This window comes from Chelonia mydas, chromosome 11, assembly GCF_015237465.2.
Source record: "Chelonia mydas isolate rCheMyd1 chromosome 11, rCheMyd1.pri.v2, whole genome shotgun sequence".
Taxonomy (NCBI): domain Eukaryota; kingdom Metazoa; phylum Chordata; order Testudines; family Cheloniidae; genus Chelonia; species Chelonia mydas.
Window position 1 is genome coordinate 12,984,720 of NC_051251.2, and position 23,601 is coordinate 13,008,320.

At 43.5% G+C, this 23,601-nt stretch overlaps 1 protein-coding gene across 4 annotated transcripts in view; it reads right to left on the reverse strand.

Moving 5' to 3' along the window:
- SLC12A8 (solute carrier family 12 member 8) overlaps nucleotides 1-23,601 on the reverse strand; it is a 94,851-nt gene that overhangs the window by 43,141 nt on the left and 28,109 nt on the right. For all 4 annotated transcript variants that reach the window (XM_043525536.1, XM_007057055.4, XM_043525534.1 and 1 more), the window contains exon 6: nucleotides 4,622-4,735. In XM_043525536.1, the coding sequence (XP_043381471.1) occupies nucleotides 4,622-4,735 (114 nt within the window). The remainder of the gene's footprint in view (nucleotides 1-4,621; nucleotides 4,736-23,601) is intronic.

A 23,601-nucleotide genomic window follows, 5' to 3' on the forward strand; every position in this document is an offset into this window, starting at 1 on the left:
CCGAACCTCGGGAGAAATGTCATTGAACATGTGTTGCAAATGAAAGACAGGATAGCTCAAGTCACCCCGCTTGTGCGCGAACACCTGGAGAAGGCCCAAGGGGCCCAACGGACATACTACAATCTCCAAGCAACGACCCGGAAGTTCCAGGTGGGAGACCGGGTAATGGTGCTCATACCCACAGCAGAGAGCAAGCTCCTGGCCAGGTGGCAGGGGCCATATGAGATAACAGAAGCCATAGGAGAAGTCGACTATAAGGTCCGACAGCCGTGTCGCTGGAAGCTGGAGCAGATCTACCATATAAACCTGCTGAAAGCATGGCAGGATAGAGAAGCACACGTGGTTGCGCTAGGGGCACCATCCCCTAAAAGCAGCCAGCCCGACCAAGTGCGAATATCCCCGGAGTTGACTCCGGAGCAACGATCTGAAGTGATCAGCCTGATTAAACGCAACCAGGATGTGTTCTCAGAAAAGCCAGGCAGGACTACGTTCACCATCACATCCTCACAGAGCCTGGAGTGAAGGTGAACGTCAAGCCATACCGGATCCTGGAGGCCAAAAGAGAGGAGATCAGGACAGAGGTCAGGAAAATGCTGGCCTTAGGAGTCATTGAAGACTCTCATAGCCAATGGTCAAGCCCAGTGGTTTTAGTGCCTAAGCCGGATGGCAGCCTGAGGTTCTGCAACGACTTCCGAAAGCTGAATGAGGTGTCCCAGTTTGATGCATACCCTATACCCCGGATAGATGAGCTAATTAACAGATTGGGAAAAGCACGGTTTATGTCTACCCTTGACCTGACCAAGGGCTATTGGCAGATCCCCCTGGCCAAGGCTGACAAAGAGAAGACGGCCTTTGCTACTCCAGAGGGACTATATCAGTACACCGTCCTCCCCCTGGGGTTGCATAGGGTGCCGGCTACTTTCCAAAGGCTCATGGACAAACTGTTGCGACCACATGGCAAGTACGCGGTAGCCTACCTCGACGACGTTATCATATATAGCCGCATCTGGGGGACACACTTGGAGAAGGTGGAGGCAGTGCTGGATACCCTGAGGAAGGCGGGGCTGACGGCAAACCCCTCCAAATGTTCGCTCTGGCTAGCTGAAGCCAAATATCTCGGGTGGGGAGGGGCGTGGGGAGGCCCCAACTCAACAAGTTAGAAGCTATACAGAAGTGGCTCCGACCACTCCGAAAAAAACAGGTCAGAGCATTCCTGGGACTAGTGGGGTACTCTAGACGGTCCATTCCCCACTTTGCCACCAGGGCATGCCCATTAACGGACCTGACGAAAGCTCGGGGCCCAGACATAGTAAGATGGACGACCGCGGCTGAAGAGGCTTTTTCAGATCTACGGACGGCCCTCTGCACTGACCCCATACTCGTGGCCCCAGACTGGGGGAAGGAGTTTATCCTACAAACCGACGCCTCTGATGGAGGGTTGAGGGCGGTACTTTCACAAATGGTCGGGGATGACGAACACCCCATCCTCTTCCTCAGTAGGAAGCTCCTGCCTAGGGAACGGAAATACGACGTTGTCAAAAAAGAATGCCTGGCGGTAAAATGGGCCGTAGAAAGCCTCCGCTACTATCTAGTGGGATGGAGGTTTACCCTTGTCACGGACCATGCCCCTCTGCAGTGGATGCACCAAAATAAAGAAACAAAAATGCCAGAGTGACGAGATGGTTCCTGTCACTTCAACCCTTCCACTTCAGAGTACAACATAGGTCTGGAATCCAACATGGCAAAGCGGATGGCCTGTCGAGAGTGCACTGTTTGCCGACCCAAGTAGCCCAACCCTGCAGTGTTGGGCGGGGGGAGGGGGGGAGGCCGTATGTGGTAAACCCAGCACAAACAGCTACGGGGGGGGGGGGGTAGTAATTAGTCCCAGGGGTTAAAAGGCCCCTCCCTATCCACTGAGGAGAGAGAACCAAGGGGCAATAAGGTTCAGCTGGAAAAGGAGTTGCTAGGGAACCAGTTAGGTTCAGCTGACTCCAACTACTTGAGACCTTTTTAAACCCTCCCTTGTGTGGTAGGAGGGAGAGAGTGAGGGAGTGAGAGGAGCAGGGAAGCTGCCAGTAGGCTGTTTGCAGCAAGACACCAAACCTTCCCAGTAGGAAGGCTGCACTCCCTCCCCAGAAGGGAAGGAAAACAAGCACAAGGGGCTGACTGAGGAGAGGAATCTCCAAGGCTAAAAAGGACTGAGCCTGCTGAGGTCAACAAGGTATTTTGCCACCCTTAATACAGCTTCGCAACTTCACCATGTCGAAGAAAAATGCTGCTTTCAACCATCTTTGTTTAAATGAACCACGCACAGGAATGGTTCTCTTACCTTGTCAAATCTTTTGTTAAACTTTCCCTTTCTATTTTTTAGTATTGACATTTAACACAGTACTGTACTGTACTGTACCGTATTTGCTTTTGGGGGCCGGGGGGTGGCTCGGCTGCCTGATTGCATACTTCCGGTTCCGAATGAGGGGTGTGGTTGACCAGTCAGTTCGTAACTCTGGTGTTCGTAACTGAGGTTTTAGCGCACTCCTTTTTTCCCTATTCAGCTGGGTAGGAGCAGCGGCACTCCAGACATGGGGATGACATGGCAGCCTCCTCATAGCCAGTAGTCACAGGTAAGGGAGAAAGGAAAAACAATACCATCAACCACTACGTTGAGGCTGGACTCAGAACAGGAGGGAGCACATGGTGCCACTAGCCACCCTGACAAGATAGCAGTAAAGGAAAACAAACTCTCACTGGGCACACGCGAGAAGCCGCCTGCCAAATCACTGCCCAACCTGTTTGGACTTAGAATAAGGGAGTTCAGCGAGAGGCAAATAAGAAATAACTCAAGCACTTTCACAATGGCCCAGTCTCCATTAAGGTACTGAGCACACTCAACCACCATGGAAGTGAAAGGAAGTAAAGGGAGCTCCCAACACTGCAGGATCGAGCCCATAGGTTGTGCAGGCAACACAATGATAGAGGATTCAGAAGCCTTTAAAGTGCTTCATTCCTTCCATAGAGAGTGAACAAAAGGGAAACTATTCCCACTACTCAACAAAATGCATGAAATGAGACGCTCAGAGACCAAGCCTTTCTGAGTGCTGAATGTGGTCTGAAAGTCTGCTAGGCCTGACACATCACCACCCCCTCTGTCCCCGCTCTGACAAATACTCCCTTTATAATCAGCATAATCAGAACAGAACTACAGGAGTGTTCAAGGAAACGGGAAGCAATTCCCTTCTGTAAAAGGCCACACAAGCCATTGAAAGAAAGATTCTTCAGTCGGTCTTTGCAGTAAGTTCACGTAGCCCTGGTGATCCAACTGGGTGAACGAATATTTTGGGACAAAAGGGAAGTAACGGGAACACTTGCTCTTCCAAAGCAAATGAGGTAGATTTCTAACAAAACAAGTATTTATGCTACTGGAACACTCATTTATTTCATCTGTTTTATGAAACCATATAATATGTCTCCCAGTATTGCAGCAACTCTGCTAATGACTTTCGGCTAGTTGCTTAGAGCTAATCCTCTGAAAATTCATTCTATAATCCAAGGATTCATCACTATGGAAACTGCTTACAATCGGTACTTTTTATAGCATAAAAACAGCATCAACAAGAGGTATTCTAACTCGAATTGATGGTGATTTCATTCCCACTTGGCATTGCCAGATTCATTTTTTATGGCCTTTTTGTTAATTTAGGGAAAGTGAAATAAAACCAAACCCACAATTACTTTTAACAAATGTGTCAGCTGGAATGATAAGCAGTGGTACTACCCTTACCACGTCACCAGCCTTCACCTTACACATGCCACCACAGCAGCAATCATTAGCGAGAGTCTCTCAGTAGCTATGCTGAGAGGCTAATGCAAAACAAAATCTATAATTAGGGAGAGAGGAGAACTGTGGGCTAGTGCATTGAGTAAAGGGCTGGGAGTCAGCACAAACGGGTTTTGTTCCCAACTTTACCACGGATTTGTTGTGTGATCTTAGGCAAAACTTACCTGTGCATTAGTTGCCCCATCTAAAATGAAATAGGAATGCCCATCTACTTTAGGAGAAGCATTTAAGAATTATTACCCAAAATTTAGGAAATAAATCTTTTTCATCACCATTATAGGTAAGCACTACCAAATGTGATACGGTAGGTTAATACTGTGGCCTAAAAACACTGACCTAAACCAATGCCTAACCCTCTAGTCTGGCAGTCAGCACAGGTTTCATAGATAACAGTGGACTGCAGTCAAAGAAATCCCAGCTCCCTGTATCAAGGAGTTAAGACAAGAGTCAGTGTCCATTGGGGGGAAAAGGCATGAAAATTAGAAGGTAACACCAATTACAGCTCAGCACCAATAGATTAAAAACAACGTGGAATTTCTGACCACCAAGAAAAAGAAGATTAAATTAAAGAGTGCAACGAGGCTGTACAGAATGTGAGGCATCCCAGAATCACTGATCCACCATGCACTCACTGAGGCAGGCTGGCATGGCCAACTCTGATAACCAGGAGAGCTGCATGCGTTGCTACCCTGAAAAGGTGCTAAGACTAATTCACATTGCTTACGTGTGCTCGCCTCTATAATGCAGTTTCGGTAATAAAGCATCAGGTAATAAAATGTATAGTACCTGTAGCAGCTGGGAAAAATACTCCAAAAACGGTGAAGAAAGACTCCCCCGTACTGTAGTCTGGTAGCGTGTTGTTAAACATAAGTTCTTTCGAATATCCAACAAAGCCATGTTCTGCAAACACAAGGGGTTTAAATGTAAACTGTGAGAAAATGGATTTGGAATCTGATAGATGGAAACCCTTATTTACACTCTCTCTCTCTCTCACACACACACACACAGGGTATATCTACACAGCAAAGAAAAGCCCGTGGCTGGCCCATGCTAGCCGACTCGGGCTCATGGGGCTCGAGCTGCAGGGCTGTGTAGCCTTCTGGGCTCAGGCTGTCTACATAGCAATGAAACAGCCCCTCAGCCTGACCCCCAGGGGTCAGCTAGCACGGGCCAGCTGTGGGTGTCTAGTAGTTGCTGTGTAGACATACTCTCTCTCTCCCTCCCCCACCATTGGGGAAGGTCTATTTTCCAAACATATGTGACCACACCAATTGGCTTAAGCCCTAAATTTGTAATAACTAATATGAATTCAGGAAAATATGGTCAGTCCTATTTTAAATTTCTGGAGAAACTATAGCTAAATACAACTAAAATAGGCATGGTGAGAGCCTCAGCTGGTGTAAATCTTCACAGCACTATTGAAATCCATGGAGCTGCGTGGATTTAAGCCAGCTGAGGACAAGGCTCACAATATCTGCCAATAAGGGCTTGTCTGTATGGAGAAACTGACTGGCAGAACTATAGAGGTATAATGATCCCACTGTAGCTATGCCAGTATAAAACTCTCCACTTCTAAAGCAGAGTTATTATACTGAAATAAAGTCACTTTTATTCCAGAATCTTGTCCACATGGGAGTTATACCACTGTAGTATAATTTTAGCACTATAGATCTGCCTGTCAATTTCCCCGTGTAAAGAAGCCCTAAGTCAGCATTCACAAACATTGACTGTGAGAGTTGCTCCATCAATCAATACATACAATGTATCTTTAGCACATGTCATCAATAAACTCACAGCTGAGATAAACTTGACGTACTGTGGATTCAGTCCTCTCCTGTAGGTTAGACTCAGACACAGATTGAAAACAATAAGGCCCTATATTATAGCCAGAGACTCCCACGTCAAGTTTTATTCTTATCATCCCCACGTACATTGTTATTCTGTTGCCGTCTTATGGTTTCAAAAATATAGCTAAACACATGGCTGTGCACTACGACCAACAAAACTCCTTCCCAGATCTTCAGCAGATGTTTAAACTGGTGTGTAAACATGTATCATAATGAAAAACAAATGCCAATAACTGCGTACCTTCTGCTGTTGCTGGAGATTTCATGCTTCCCCACACCCACCTCATGCTAAGTTTTTCCAGATCACACATGAATTTTGATTTAAAAAAGGAAAAGTGTTATGAAGTATGGAAAAAGGCAACTGGTGAGAGATCAGCACTGTATAAACAATAATCTCAAAGTATCTAAGAAATGTGTTCCCCCCTCCACCACCCACCCACACACTACAGACTTGGATACTGAAAATTAAACCATCTGAATTTGCCAGACATATTTGAGCCTGACAGCTCAAGGAAAGGTCATGGGATGGTCAGAGTAAAAATGGCTCGGATCATGGAAATTTGGTAAGAAGTAAATGATGCATACAACAGACTCTATAGATAAAGTGATCATATTGTCTCAGTTGACTGGGACAGTCCTGGTTTTTCATATGGTGTCCTAGTGTGGCAGGAACTTCTTTCAGGAGACTTGAACTGTACTGGTTTTCCATTTCATTAATCAAAACATTTCCTTTAATAACTACAAAATGTTTGTCCACAGCATATTATTATACCAATAAGAATTTTCCCTGTGTTTATGAGGAACTAACAGTCCAGTGGAATGAGCGTTCAGTGCAATGACCAGTGTTTCATGTGAAGAGAAAAGGTGACTGAGTGTAGACTTTATCACAGCTGTCCTTTGTCTCAAAGGGAACGTAAATGACTCTTTTGATAAAAGAGAGCTCTGCTTAAAACATCTACAAATTTTACTTCTAAAACCACAGAGAACAACAGGGCTTTGAAACCATCACAGAAAATTCATATGGCTAATCAAAAGCTCCTACCGAATCCTCAGATACTCACTGACAAAAAGCACAAAGAAATGTCTTGCTACTATATTTTTTTAATCACAGAATCTTAGAAGTGTAGGACTCGAAGGGACCTAAGTAGGTCAACTAGTCCAATCCCCTGCACTCATGGAAGGACGAAGTAATAACTAGATCATTCCTGACAGGCGTTTATCTAACCTGTTCTTAAAAACCTCAATGACGGAGATTCCAGAACCTCTGTTGGCAATTTGTTCCAGTGCTTAACTACCTTGACAGTTAGGAAGCTTTTCCTAATGTCCAACCTAAACTTCCCTTGCTGCAATTTAAGCCCATTGCTTCTTCTCCTTAACCTCTGAGGATAGGACAACAATTTTTCTCCCGTCAACATAGCACTGTCTATACCGGGAGTTAGGTTGGTATAACTGCTTCTGTCAAGGTTCCTTCCCCATTCTGAACTCTAGGGTACAGATGTGGGGACCTGCATGAAAAACCCCCTAAGCTTATTTTTAGCAGCTTAGGTTAAAACTTCCCCAAGGTACAAACTATTTTACCTTTTGCCCCTGGACTTTATTGCTGCCACCACCAAGCGTCTAACAAATATATAACAGGGAAAGAGCCCGCTTGGAAATGTCTTTCCCCCCAAAAAAATCCTCCCAAACCCTGCACCCCCTTTCCTGGGGAAGGCTTGATAAAAATCCTCACCAATTTGCACAGGTGAACACAGACCCAAACCCTTGGATCTTAAGAACAATAAAAATCAATCAGGTTCTTAAAAGAAGAATTTTAATGGAAGAAAAAGTAAAAGAATCACCTCTGTAAAATCAGGATGGTAAATACCTTACAGGGTAATCAGATTCAAAACATAGAGAATCCCTCTAGGTAAAACCTTAAGTTACAAAAAGACACAAAAAGAGGAATATACATTCCATTCAGCACAACTTATTTTATCAGCCATTTAAACAAAACAGAATCTAACGCATATCTAACTAGATTGCTTATTAACCCTTTACAGGAGTTCTGACCTGCATTCTTGCTCTGGTCCCGGCAAAGGCAACACAAAGACAGAGAGAGAGAGACCCTTTGTCCTCCCCCTCCCCCCCAAGCTTTGAAAGTATCTTGTCTCCTCATTGGTCATTTTGGTCAGGTGCCAGTGAGGTTGTCTTCACTTCTTAACCCTTTACAGGTGAAAGGGTTTTTCCTCTGGCCAGGAGGGATTTAAAGGTGTTTACCCTTCCCTTTAGATTTATGACAGCTTCTCACAGATTTTCCACAATCCTGAGCAATGTAGTTATACTGACCAAAGTTACTAATGTAGACCAAGCCTCAGGCACAAAGAGACTCATGGTATGTCTATACTTAAACCTTAGTCTGGAGATAAGAAGACTGAGGGGAGACATAACGGTTTTCAAGTACATAATAGGTTGACTTAAATGGAAGTTTTGCCCAAGTTAGGATTGCAGTAAGGCTGGCCGAAAATATTCTGTCAAAACTGTTGTTTGATGGAAAATTGTTTTTTCAACTGAACAATTATTTTGGGCAGAGTGTCTCTCCTATCCCAAGCAGGTAGTCAAAGAAGAGCACTAAGTACTCTGGAGCCCAACCAAAAGCATTTGCTGGGAACCCTCCTTTCTATGAAAATACAATACAAGAGATGGATTTCTTTTTGTAGGGATTCTTGCTTAAAAAGTAAATGGCATGGTCTGTCGGTTGGCTTTATGCAAGAGGAGCCCAAACTTTGACCACTGGGAGCCGCACTGGCAATAGGCCAGCCACCTGCATCTAGTTTGTTTATAAATGCATAGAACTGTTAGTGATCCTTGTACTTCTTCCCCTTGTTGCATCCAGTCTTCCCCCTTTTTATTATTTACGGTCACTCGCTGCAACACACCTAATCTTGGATTGTAAGACCCAGCCCCTATATTTGTTTTGTGAAGTATCTTGTGCACTGTGGGTGTGCTGTATAACAATTGTACTATTTGTTTGTTCTTCATTTGCCTTGGCAGATGAATACAAAATGCCTATTGAGGAAGTTTATCCCTGACCAGCATCATCCTCACCCTCAAATCTGAAAGAGAGAAAGGCGCTGGGTCTTATTTTATGTCCTTGTGGATCATTGTGTGCCCTCGCTCATGGATCTTGAAGGGGGTGTTAACCATTTTACCCACTGCTATTATGGTATCAGCCACAATCACAGACACTGTATACAAACCAAAGGATGTCAGCTACAGTCCAAATAAAGGCTGAGAGCTAACTTGCTTTCAGCTTCAAGACTAACACGGCTGTTACTCTGAAATCTGGCTCCTGGTGAGAAGATTTTGAGAAAAAGTCATGCTTAGAGAAGGGGTTGGTTGGATCCCTAGGAGAACAGAGAAGCCACAGGATTTAGCTCACACTGCACTCAGATCCCTCACCCACGTTGTGTGGTATATTACAAAAGGAAACAGAAAGCATCCGTAACTCTTAACGCTTCACCCACTGAAGGCGAAGAGAAGCTTCTTCACTGAGATCTAAATGCTGATGTTGGAAGCTTTGTTTCTCCTCACCTTTGGCCAATTTTAACAGTTGAGTTTTTTCAGTTTGAAGAAGAGAAAAATACTCGAGTCAGCTTTGAGATGTGGGGCTCGAGAACACAGGACACACCTTAGTGGGCTGGCCGTGTGCAGAGCCTGAGGTTTCCGCCTAGCACTTTAAGAACTTGGAAAATGATTGATTTGGAGATCCTGCCAGCAAGCAGTGGTTATTTGGGGTCAGCCTATTATGCAACTACATAAAGGATATCTGCCCTGCCAAGTTTCATGCAACCTGGAGCTCATTACAAATTAGTCAAGTTTTGGCAGATTCAAAAAGCCTACTCAAAAGCTTAAAGTTAAGCAAACCCTGGCAGGGAGGCAGGATTGAGCATGGAACTAAATCATGCACAAGTGAAAACTACTTTAAAGAACATTCCCCCAAATGATCATCACTTACTACACTGTACTTGTGGTTAGAGTTTTACGCATAAAGGTGGATGCTAAAGGCTTGGAAGACAAGTGAGATTTAAAAAAAAATAAACCACCACTTTTCCATTCCAAATACCACAATTTGGTACCTGGCTTGGATTTTTCTCATTGAAACAGTCAGCAAGGTTTTTCTTGCAGGATGTTTCCTGGGGCTGACCCTAGAATTTTCAGTATTCTGGAGGGTAAGATGTGGGGTTAGGGGAGCCACAGCACAACTGTACAACACTAGCGTAATTATCTCCTCTTCTCTATTTCTCTCCTTCTTCAATCACTAAATCCTGTCTGTTTCCTCACCAAAGTCGACCCTGTTCCTCTCCATCCCCATGGCCAAAACACCTGCAAAGTCCTCAGTCTTCATGAAACAGCATTTTGGGGAGTGCCTAGCCACTGGGCTATGGGATATTATGGTGCGGGTCTCTCTCAATGTCTCCTGCACTGTGCATAAATAATTAAATGTTTTTTGGAACAGGGATATGGGTCTCATCTGCCTGGTGAGTGCCTAACCATCAGGCTATACAGTCATGTCTGCTCGTACTCACACTCTCTGGTCCATTAACTATTCAAGTATTTTATTCACAGTGGAAGAGCTTCAACAGGAGAGACTGAGTCAGACCCATACCAGAATATCGCATAGCCCAGTGATTAGAACTCTCTCCTACACCATAAAAGAAACACATTCACATTTCTTCTCTTCATCAGAAGAGGGGGGGGGATTGAACACGGGTCTCCCACATCCCAGGTGAGTGCCCTAACCACTAGGTTAAAAGTTATAAGGTGGATGCTCCTCCCTGCATTATGTAAATGATATCTAAGGCCGCCCTCCCCCCTCAAAAAAACTGGTCAAAACTATTAGGCAAATTCATATGAAATTTTCAAATAGTTTTAGTTGACCAAAACTGAATTTTTCAGGGGAAAAAAACCCAATTCATCCAAAAAAAATTCACCCAGCTCTAGTTGTGGTGTTACGTCCTTTCACCACAAAATCATCCGTACTAGCCCAGTCAGGCTGGTGGTACCCAGAGATTGTTCCTATGTTGGATGAGCTATATGAAATTAATTTGGTCTGGTCTAGTTTCCAGAGGACAAGTATCCCAAGCATAAAACCAGTACAAGGTATCCTACTGAAAACCTCACCAGAGGGGCAAAACACTGACTTGAGTATGGACAGTCAATTAACCTCTCTTTCCTGGTACTGACCCTTCTACGTCAGAGCTGAGGTATGTATGGAGAAGCTCGCACCACCACCGCCTGTGGGGTGAATACATATAGGACTTCAGTTCATTCAGCTCATACCAGCGGTAAACTCACTAAAAAATGATACCCATAGCCCATAACAGAAGAGCAACATTTTTCTCCACCAAGAAAAAGTCAAGACTATTCTCTTAATTGTGCCCAGTGTTACTCACAGTGATTTTCTAACACAGTGCTAGGGATTAGTTTCCAAACATCCAAGTGGACGATCTCCCGTCCAGGGTTAAACCTTAGAAGAAAAACAACTTGCATGCAAATGGATTCCTGAAGATCTGTAAATGGTTTCTGTAATTCATTTGCTTGTAGGGTTTCATGCTACAAATCACAATGGAGATCATGGCACAATTGCTTGCTAACATTTTGTCCCCGCCTTCCAATTTACATAAACAACTGGATTTAGTTCTTATGCAGACGACAGCCAAGATGAGATCCACTGGTTATTATGATAGTTTCGCAAGCTTCACTGAGGCACGACCCAGTGCAGGTGCCATTCGCGCTACTTTAGTTAAGATTATTATTCAGTTATAATTGCCTTTGACATCCACAAACACAGGGGAAGACACTGTCCCTGCTAATCTAAATCAGACACAACAGTAAAAGGTCAGCCAACTGTGAAGGTCACTTGAAATGGTATAGATCTCTAGTGAGTTATTGTGATCAAAAGGCCGTGGTGAAGATGTGTGGGATCCAAGGAGGAAAATGAATGATACTGTAAGTGCCTTTCCCAACCTGCTCCAAAAAACAAAGTCTTCACACTGCAGAGTCAAAGACAACCCATACTTCCCCCACCCCCACCACCACACACAGACACCTTTCTATGATTGGGCTTTGTTTACAGTGAAATTAACAGTAAGATAAAGTCCAGCTCAAACCTCCCCAGGGTGGGCGGCTCCTCAGGCTCTCGCCTTGTCACTACTTAGCCCGTACCCTAGATCCTCTCTCATGAGGGAGTCACTTCGGCCTCCCTTATATCCAGGTGGACTAACACCTATCTCAGAAAGTTAGGAGAACCTATGCAACCCTTTTCCCAGCAACACCTGTGAAATATCTGTGTGGGGTGTTTCAGCAAATGCTGCCAACCTGTTACAGGCAGGACATGGAGGGAGATCTCTGAATGACGGAACAAAGATGAGAGACGAATACAGAAACAGAGTTTAGGAGGGAGGATTGGGAGGAGGACAGGAAGTGGGAGGGAGTCGGAAGAAAGAAGAGCAGAGAGAGCGGCGGAGCTGAACGGAGTTAAGTGTCAGAGTTTCTACTAATCCTACATTCAGGGATAACTTCATTGTAACAATTCACTGTGGCCCGAAACTTGGTATAGAAGGCATAAGCACAAGCGGACTTTTTTTTTTCCCCCTCAAGCCCCCAAATGTTACAGGAGAAGATGCGTTCAGCTATTGCTGAGTTGTAAAACAGAACAATTCAAAAAGGAAAGATGAGTTGCCAGGTAAGCCAGACTGGATGAAGCACAAACAAAATCTTTGCCAAACCAGAACTGAGATTCAAACAAGTTTTAACAATTTTCAAACAGAGTTGAGCAGACATCCCTGCACTTCCTGATTTGCTCTAGAAATACAAGAAACTCTGCTTTAAATCATATTTTCTGACAGGCACTGGTGGATTAAAACTACTATGCTGGGGCCAGATCCACTAAAACTTGGCAGCCCCTCCACCCAGACAGCAGTAGGTGTGGCATATGCTAGCTGAGTGAGGGTAACATAATTCCCAGCTGCTGCCTGCCACTGCTTTCCCTTGGACCATGCCATGATGGGACCTGCAGGGTTGAAAGAGGGTTCATAGTGCATTTCGCCCTCCCCAGAGTGTGCAGTAGCCGCTGTTGGTTGGTTGCAACCAGCTTTGCGCCCTGCCACGTTCAGCATATAACTTGCCGCTGCATTCCAGGCCTCCAGCCACTGAATATGGATCCAAAAATCTTACTAAGAAGCCTGAACACGTGAGATTCCAAACCAAACAGTGCTGGACACATTTGGATCCGAACTACCAGAAGCTTTATCCAAAACAATACGTTAACACCTTTTGTGAGTCAACCCATTACTAGCACTAATTTAGGCTCCTGCTTTGCTGTCCATTAACCCCAAAACAACTTCATAAACATAAACACAAAGAAAGTTTGGAAGTGTTAGTTCACGCACGCTATCAGATCACTGAATGGAACATAGCCGTATTAGTTCCTACAAGCACATGCACTGCAATTCTAGACACTACACAAAAGGCTAAGCACACAGTGTTACAGTGAACCAGCTGGTGGATTGGGTTAGTCCATTTGCCATTCATCTCTGGAGTTCTGGGTTCAAATCCTAGCTTTAGGTTGTAAGTGAAACAGAGTCTGGTGAAGCTTGGTTGCCCCACGAATAACTGCCTACATCTCAAAGCTGTCATAGCATTAGGGCAAGAGTGCAAATCTCAGTTCAACTCACACTAGTCGTTAAAATAGTTATTTTAGCATAATTTGTCTGTGTTCTTATTAAAACTAATTACGGTTGCGGACATGTGGGAATATTCTGCAGATCCTGATGAAATGCAATTTTAGGTCCCACTGCTGCAAGCGGATTGTCACATCCACACAGAACCCCATTGACTTCCAGAGTCGAATGCGCTAATGATGTCTCCCTTTACCCATGCTAAGGCCTGAGTCTCGCAACGGGCCCTCACAATACTCCACTGGCCAACGTGAAAGACATTCTAGGATAGGTATCTCGAACGCTGCAAGATGAAATCAGAAACAATGAAGAAAGGATCTGATTGATATTTTTTCCTATTCAAAGTATACTAATGATAAAAGAAGAAGCTGACAGTGTTTATTAGAAACCCGGGTTTCCAGGTGGGTTATAAAGTAGGACAAACAATTTACTTCATGCTCAAACACAGCACACTTATAAGCAATCCAAAAAAACCAAAAAAAACCCCATAAAACAACTCTGCATCACCATTTTTCTTGTAAAAAAAAAATGGAGAGGGGGAAAATCACTGAATAGTTTTGAAAGAAAGAAAGAAAGAATCCTGGTCTGAGATTTTTTTCCTACACCCATAATAAGCAGGGCAAACCCAAAACGAAAGATTATATAAAGTCTGTAATTGAAGCAGAAAAAGCCAACAGTTAAAACAATCTAAAAAGACCAAGCCCTGAGAAAGGCAATTTGGACTCCTTATCTTTTGATGGAAAAGAATGTGCTCCCTTAGATTAATGACGTGTTTACCCAAAAGGAAATCACCACCCTTCTGAAGCATTGACTGTTTGTTCCTTCCAAGTTACTGTTTTCTGATTCTGAACTGATCTCCCAAACCTCCTGTTTAAAGTCAACACACAATACAACTTCCTGTCAGCTATTGGCTGTGAGGGATCCCAGAATTAACCCTCTCCCGAAAGCTGCCAAAGGTTGGAAATTTACTGCACCTGTCGTTCTGGCCACTGCCAATGTCAACAAGGAGGAAAATGTGGTATTTAGGTCACACTTCAGTCAAGCCGTACTATGCACATGCAGGAGTCTGGGATTGCTCTAATTGCAGCCAGTGAAATTGTAGCAGGAGGATGAGTCAACCCCCAATAAATATACAAATATTTGTGTGTACAATGAACAAGTTAACAAGTGCGGAGACCGTCAGCGCTTTAAGGGGAAAACACTCACTGTGCATGTTTTATGATGACTAAACAGAACACTCTTTGCAAAGTTTAAACAAACAGAATGCTGCATCTTTGCAGTTCAATGCAGGTTTCAATACACGGTAACACTTTAGATTTTGCGTGCATTTCTACAGCATGTCCCCATAGGATCTCTAAATGCTTCATCAACATTTAAATAAGACCCACAGCACCCTTCTGAGGTAGGTGGTATTATCACCATTCAATAGATGGGGAAACTGAGCTAATAAGAGGTTGAGTGACTCACCAAAGCTCACCTGGTGGATTAATTACCGAGCAGGGAACTCAGGCCTCTCGCTGTAACCACAAGGTCACTCTACCTCTTCATATTATATTCCCTCCAAGGATAATACGTTAATATTTACAGTATGAAGAACTGTTTATTGGATGAAGAAATAACTTAACATTAGTCAAAATAAAAGCATTGCTATTTGCTGTCCAGTAGTAAGACCTTTAAAAGGGATTTTACATTGGACAGTGCAGTGGTTCTGATGTATATTACTGAGACCTGGCTGGAGCGGAGGACTTGTTCACTCCAGGGCTTTCAGTAATTCAGCATACAAGGATGTCTAGGATAGAAGTATCCTCCGGGGGTTGTCTGGGTGAGCACGAGCCTTGGGTAAAAACAGGGACTCATTGAATATCTGTCTCTTGTATGAGTAACAAAACCAAGCATTAGGATTGTCTCCCATTGTACCAACCACCACGCACCTCAGGGAGTTTGGCAAGTTCATCTTGGCTGTGGCAAAGTCCCCATCATTTGTTTTTCTTGAAGACCATGATGATTAGGACAGGTGGGACTCAGATTCTTTAGCCATCAAACTCCACCAGTGAATTGACTGAACTCACTGCAGCCACCTAAAGCCATTTATACTGGATCAGATCTTCCCTCTCAGCTTGTTTACTTCTTGGGTTTCCCTAGTGAGATATCAATCAGTAGTCTTCATTTCAATAAACGATTACACTACTCAGACCTTCTGCTGAAACGGTTCTAGCCAAGACTTAAAAAAGAAAAAAAAACATTAAAAAGTTAGGCTCCAAATTTCCTATTCAATTTCCGAAATAAGGGACCTGATTTTCAAAATGCTGCATTCTCTGCCTCTCCCACTGAACAAATGGAAGTCAATGGAAGGTGCAGGGTGCTCCGCGGTTTTGAAAGCCAAGAGTCTATATTATCACCTTACGCATGTATTAGCTCTGGTGAGCTCTGTGGTAATTCTGATCTCTATGCGCCCTTCTCTAAGCAGATGCTTTGAGAGCAGTGGAAGCTTATACTGAAATACTAACCATGGTCACTAACATACTGATACCTGTATGTTCTCATCCTGTCTTGACTTCTTGAAGAACACTGGGGTTTGAGAAGTAAAGAGACAAGGTAGGAGATTAGAATGTAGGTGGAGAGAAACGCAGATCAAATACTATACTCCTCACCATTCTATCTGAGCACTACATGGACTGTAATGAAACAAGCCTCACAACATCCCTGTCGATGTAGTTAATAGAGGTGGTTGGAACCTCGAATTCCCAGTCCAGGGGAAAATCTGAAATTTCAACAACAAAAATTGCTCTGAATCAGAACCAAAAACTGAAATTCTGAAATTTCCTGCAGAACAAAATTCTGAAATTTAATTTTGGAAACATCAAAATGACATTTCATTTACATAAGCTCAAAAAATTATGTTTTGACTTTATTAACTCAACTTCTAGGTTATATTACATTATCGTTTATAATATAATCATGTCATTTTTGTCATGTCGTGACATTATATTATATTGTGACCTCACACTGGAATAGTTGAGCCATTTAAACTATTTTTTTTATTGTATTGTATATTGTTTGTGTATATTTTATAAATTGGTAATTGGTACTGTAATTGGTAAAATAGTACTATAATTGGTACTTTGTTTCTAACTGGTAATTGGTATTCTAACTGGTTTGGTAATTAGTACTTGGTTGGCTCAATTGGTATTCTAACTGGTCATTTGTAATTATTACCCTAATTAGTAATTGGTTTAGTAACTGTATGGATTTATTATTCGTTATAATTATCATTATATTATATTTTCCACATTGCAGATAGGAACCAAATGCCCCATGCACAGATTTCGATCCATTGCTGATGGTACGACAGGAAATCAAATTAAAAAAGAGAGGCAGCTGGAGAAATAATTTAATATTTGGAAATTATTTTCATAAAGAAAATAAATTAATGTACTTAGGCAGGGCTGGGCCACAAAACAGTGGAGTGACCACTAGGATGAAACACTGAAGGAATAGAATCATGCGACAGAAAAGATCTCATTAATTTAAAAACAATCATTAGTAGACAAAAAAGACAAAGTGATTTTGGTTTTATTTAATTGCCCCATTTAAACATAATGAAGAGGAGGAAAGTAGAGATTATGGGACAGTAAACATTTCCCTTGAACTACTTAACCTTGTTTGGCTTCTAGTACTAAATATACTGCAGCTATAAAGAGAGACGGGGGGAAAGGGGAACTCTAGCAGGATTTATCAAAAAAGCACAAGGCAGAATTATATCCAACACTATAGCACAAGTAGTGCTGACAGAGACAAGGAAGTTCTAAGTTGAATTGGCAAATGCTGCCAATGTTATTTCCGTGGTGACTAGCTATCGTTAGCATCTCCATACAAAGACTGGTTTGATATATACTAATAATAGTTATCACTTAACATAGGGCTTTCCATCCATTGGCCCCACACCACTTTATAAGGCAGGTAAAGCATTACCATCCCCAGTTCAGAGATGGGGAAGGGAGAGAGAGAGAGGCGAAGTGACAAGGCCAAGGTCACACATGTAGTACATACTATATATTTATGAAGGAACGGAAAATCTGGGTTTTTCCCCCAGAAATACGTGGACACTTTTTAAAGTTTAGGGCCTTGATTCTGTTACTTGGTGTGTATTTGCAGGGCCATGCAGAGCCCCACTGATTTCAATGGGGTTCTGCCCACATGAAATAAATTGCTGAATCAGGGCCTAGTTTGGTTGATCCTGCAGTCTGTACTTATGTGTGTAGCTCTGTTGGATTCAATCCAGTAGGAAGTAAAAGAACGTGAAAAATGGAGCACTCAGTGAAATTGGAAAAACAGACCCAAAAAAACCGATAGAGAGAAGAGAGAAGAATATGGACAGAGATGCAATTTCTGCAAACCCAATGGTTGGACTGCCCACCTGGGAAAGCATTAAATGAGCGAAGAGGATAAAGACTGATTAAAATGAAAAACAGGACTTAAGGGGAAAAAGGAGTGCAACTTGATAACTGAGATGAAAGAGGCCAGAGGCAGAGAACAGTGAATGGAACTTACAGGCATATTTTTCCCGCCCACTTTATCCACCAACTGCCATCCCATGGCCAAAAGCAGAGAGAAAGAATAAAGAAAGCAAAGCAAATTCCTGTTTTTCTAAATTTAAATATCCTCTTCGTACGACAGCTATTGTTAGCTGATTCAATGCTCTTGGCTCCTTCTAAGGCTCTAACTGAGGTGTCTGAGTGGAAGTGCAAGTCCCACCTCTATGTGCAATAGGGCGACGACAGAAGTTCCTGTCAAAATTAACTAGGTAGCAGCACAAAGAACACCAGGAAAAAAGCTTGGTACCATCACCAACAGCCACTCCTGGGAGCCAGCCACAAACTCACCTCTGCTAGCACTGTTATTAATCATTTGTGTCACAGTGGAACGTAGAGCACCAGCCCAAGCGCAGGGCTGCATTGCGGCAGGCACTGTATACAAACACACAGTAGGAGTCCTTCCCTCTTCCCCTAAGCAAAGAACAGTGAGTGCATAGTGGTGTTGCCACAAGACTGCAGCAGGGACTGAATTGTGACTCAGAGTCTCATAATTTGGTCCCTTGTTACCTTCTCCCACCAGGGACGTAACTTGTGCCAGCCCTTTGTCCTGGCATAACTTACTTCCCAGATGTACTTGCTCAGACATGCGTCGGAGGGCATGAAGTCAAGATTCTGCCCACTCTCTGCTTACCCACTACCTACCAGCTGCCCCCGCTGTGCTGTGAGCTGAAAGCAGGTAGCCCCTGCTCAGAAGTATAGGGGTGCCTTCTGTGTCCCCGTTCCCACAGAAAGGGCACACCGACTGGCTCATGATTGAGCCCAGACCCATCAAACCTCTCCTCAGGACACTGTTCCACTCACAGCTTTGTTCACATGAACCTTCAGACATTAGAAGTTGCAAACAAAGGTGCCATTAATCAGGGATACGTCCGACTATGAGAGGACACACTCATGCAGGCATCCAAATTATCGCCCTCTCTGTTCAATGTATAAACTCCAGAGGATACCCATTAGCCTGGCCCTGGTGTCCCCCCGGCAATGCAATGCTGTACCCGTGTTACTCTGTCCCCACTGTTTCTGCGCTCGTCCATGTGTGTCTGAGAGCATAACCCATGGTTCTTTGTGCTGAGATTCTCTAGGATTCTTTCCCAGTAACTTGTGGGAGAACTTTTCTGGCCTGTGGGAAGTCACTGGAGGGCTACCAGCACCTGAGCGATTTAGGCTGCATCCTCATTGCAAAGTGGGTGGGTTCCAGCTCCAGTTAAAACGGAGCCAAACACTACCCTCAATACCCAGCTGGGTTAGCTAGCCTGGGCTTAAAGAACCTCCAAACACAGGCCACAGGTTTTTGTGTGCAGACAGTAGTGGGCTTTGGGCTAAAACCTGAGTAAGGTTAACTCTGCAGTGAAGACATGCCCTGGATAATCAAGAGGATTAGTGATGAGACATGGGCTGTGCTCCCTTCCCTGCTGCCCCTATGCATGGAATTCCCTCCATGAACTAATCCATTAGGCCATTACCCTCTCCTTCCTCAAAACACAAGCCTGCCACAAGCCCATGAGAAGTCAGTCAGACCCTGACAGTCAGATGGAGGGGCAGCTGGAAAAAGTAGATATTTAGTTTGATTATATGTAGTTTTAAAAAAATCAAATGTGTACATGTATATAAATCACTGCAACAACTGTATATACCTGCTTGTAGCATCTCTCCACCTCCCATTGTTATCACCATCTATTTGGAGTATGGTAGGACCCACAACCCCCAATCAAGGATCAGGGCCCCATTGTGCAAGGCACTGTACAAACAACAAGGAAGACTGTCCCTGCCCAGGGAGCTCCCAACATATATGTCAGGCAGGACACAACAGATAGAGGAAACAGACAAATTGGGTGAACGGATTTGAAGGATGAGGTGACAAGAAAGCAGAGCTGAGGAGAAGAGCTGAAGTCACAGCTTGCTACTTGTCTAACCAAAGCCAGGGAGGAGTGATTTACAGGCATATATATTTTAAACAGTGAGGATGACGAAGCATTGGAAAACACTTCCACAGGAAGTGGTGGATTCTCCACCTCTTGAAGTCTTCAGATCAAGACCGGATGCCTTTCTGAAAGACATGCTTTAGCCAAACACAGGTTTGGGGCTCACTACAGGCCTGACTGGAAGAAATTCTATGGCTTGTGTCCAAGCAGAAGATCTGATGGTCCCCTCCGGCCTCAAAAATCTATGAAGGCTGGCAAAAGCAGGTTTTACGTGAGGGTTTAAATGGAGAATATGATGGCTCCCTTAGGAACTTCAATGGAGAACTTTTTCCAGACTTGGGAGATGGCCCTGGAGAAAGTGCTGAGATTTTTGAGGACCAGGGGACAGATGGCCCATCAAGGTTGGCACCACTGGCAGAGCGAAGGCAGGAGCTGATAGCTAAGTGTGATAATAGAACGAACAGATAGGGGGCGGCTCACTTTGCGTCTGGGTTCTACTGTAACATCAATATTTAATTACTAATAACAGTCTTTTGCACAGATGTTTGGGTGTTTTTATTTCATTTCTCTCACCTTAGTTTGCCTAAACAGATATTGTAGGTGAAATCCTGGCCCCACAGATGTCAGTGGCAAGACCCCTAGGGACTTCCGTGTGGTCTGGACTTCACCCATCTCTGAGTAGCTACTCCTAAACATGGCCTTTTGGTATTTTTAAAGGGAGAAATCCAAGTCAAAAGAAAGTCACTCACCAACAGCACTGATCCCTGATCCCACTGAGGACCTCAAAAGCAGCACAGTCCAGCAGATAAAGCACTGGAGTCAGAATCAGAAATCTTAAATTCTATTCCCAGCCCTGCCACTGACCTGCTGTGTGACCCTGGGCATGTCCCTTCACCTCTCAGACAGATTCGATAATCACAAAAGATCCCTTCTGCACTCAAAATCGATGAACGTCATCAGTGGGAAATGATGGCACACAGCACCTTGCAGGAGGTGCTTGAATGCTCACAGGATTGGGTCCATAAAGGGCAGCTTCTTGTAATAAATTTCTGTCTGTGTGTCACCCTACAGACACCATCACACAAAACACTGAGTGTTGCTTAATACAATCAGAGCAGTGAGTGTACATTGGAGGCTGGAAAATGAGCAGAGACAGACACAGGCTCCAAATGTACATAGGAGTGGGAGGGTCCAAGTGTGATAACCCCAGCCTCCCAAAAAAGTTATAGATCAATTTTTTAAAAAAAATCTCTCTTTAAATACTTAGAGACTATACAGACCTGTTTAGCCTTCCTGTCAGTATCTAAACAAGAATCTTAACAATGTTATCACTTTTTAAAACACATCTATACTTCAGTTCCTACCCCAGATAATTGGCAGGTAACCAGTTAATAAATTTCTTTGCCAGACTGTTGAATAGACTGGCGTATGGTCAAAAGTGATGTCACGCCGATTCAATGTGCTATAATTGGAAAAACCTGGGTAAAGCAACCGCATGTATTTTAATAAATAAAGATCACATTAGCAGTCTCCTGCTTTATTCACCATTGTGTCTACCTTGTTCAGTAGCAAAGTGGGATTTTCTGTTGCCGTTTCTTCAGTGATTTCTACTTAGAATTTGATGCCAATTTCCAGATGTGTTTCAAGCCAGGAAGTCAGCAATCAGGCTGGATAAAGCCTGTGGGATTAGCTGCACATCATCATCTGACACACACATCCTTCCTGTACCTCTCTTTCAAAATGGGGCACGCCCCTTGCACCCCCCCCCCAAAAAAAAACTCCATGCAGAGAAAAAGGGTTATTTTATTCTTTGATTTTTTATTTATTTTTGTGATTGAATTTCTTCAAAAAAAAAAAAACTGTCCACCAAAGCCCCTGAGACACCATTTTAAGGATCTTTACGATGGAATGTTTATACAACAGAGATCTTGATTTAATGGTGGTAGGTTCCCTCTCTGTGAAAGGGCTCACGAGAGGCTCCCCTCCTCTTATAGCTAGCCAGCTGCAGCGCTGACTAACAAATGTCACTTTTCCCTGTCCTGTTACAGGAAGCCCGGGGGATAAAAAGCCTTCAAAGAATACACCCTTCGAAGAAAAGGGAGAACAAACGTTTTTTTCTGGGTTTTGCAAAGCTAGTTTCAAAATACGAAAACAAAGGGATATGACACCAGGGATGTGGTTTATCTGAAGAATAACTCCAAAGAGAATTATCCTAACAGTAATACATTTGGAAATAACAATAGGAGAATATATTGTGTTTATGTAGCACCTCAGCTGCACCCCTAAAAGCACTTTCAACCCTACCACTAATATCTCACAGCATCTCTTATGAAGTGAAACCTCATTTTACAGATGGGGAAAAGCCACAGGCCTTGGTCCACCCCAGCACTGCAGGGTCCTATCCACAGAGAGGTTAAGTGACTTGCTCAAGGTCACACAGCAAAGTTGGCGGCAGAACCAACTCCCAGTCTGAAGGTCACACCGCTAGCCCACGCTGGGTTTAATGATATAACTTGCAGTCACAGCCAAAGAGAACACAAGAACAAAGAGAACGCATTTTCTTTTAAACGAGCATTAGACATTTAAAAATTGCAAAGCAACAACCATTTCTAGATAAACTGCAATTCTTTTCATCTCAAAAAAGGAACAAAGCATGACAGAATTAACACTAGATCTCTCCTCCAACACCTCGCCCGCACACTCCAACCCTTTTTATTTACTCCCTCAGTAGTTCTGTTTTCACAGAATACCTGAAAGCAATTGCCAAAACAGGAAAACAGGCGCCTATTTGAAGGGAGTATTTGGGAGTAACCCTCCACAAAAATTACTAGAGATAGGCTAGGAAAATAAAAGTAGGGCATTAACAGCGGCCTTATCTTCTTTTTCCATGACTCTAATGTTCTATGCATAAAGGCCAAAAGGCTTTGCATATTGTTCTGAAGAAGTGATCACGTATACTGCAGTAGTCTTCTATCTTTATCGTTTATTTTTTGTGGGTAGCAAATAGAGATGAATATTGAAATGTATGATCCCAGAGAAGTAAATATTCAAATACAAAGGCACAAAGACAAAAAAGAAAATGGTGTTCAGTGCAGACAAAAATAATAATACTGTAACAAACACAAGTCCTTATTAGGGGGTCAAAGGGCATCAGGACTTTCTGGAGCTGAGGCGTGTATATTGGACTCAGTAAAAATAATACAGTGTCCAGCTAGCAAGACACTATGGCTATTTTTCATTCCCTAGCACAATAAAGCTCTCCACTTTAAGCAAGCCCCATATTTTATTGAAGCAGATGTTCATACAAGGACCATGGGATCCAAATTTTCAGAAATAACTAGTGATTTTGGGTGCCCAACCTGAGATGCCTTAAAGGGGCCTGATTTTCAGAAAGTTCTAGTCACTTCTGGAGGTTGAGGCTCTGGTGACTGTACCATGGAGCAGCTATAGAAAGCCCTGTAGCTACCAGAGAAAATGGAAGAGTGACATCGCTAGCCATACTCCGCAGAGCACTGGACTCAGTTGCATAGGAAAACTCATATACCTCCCACCATTATCTTCCCAGTCATTCATATCTAGGTAAGGAGCTTGACACAGGTCAGTTGATATTCTTACTGGTTCTCCTTCACTGCATTATTTCTCTCGGTCCTGGTTGTTAGTGCTCTTTCAGCGACATCTGAAATACAC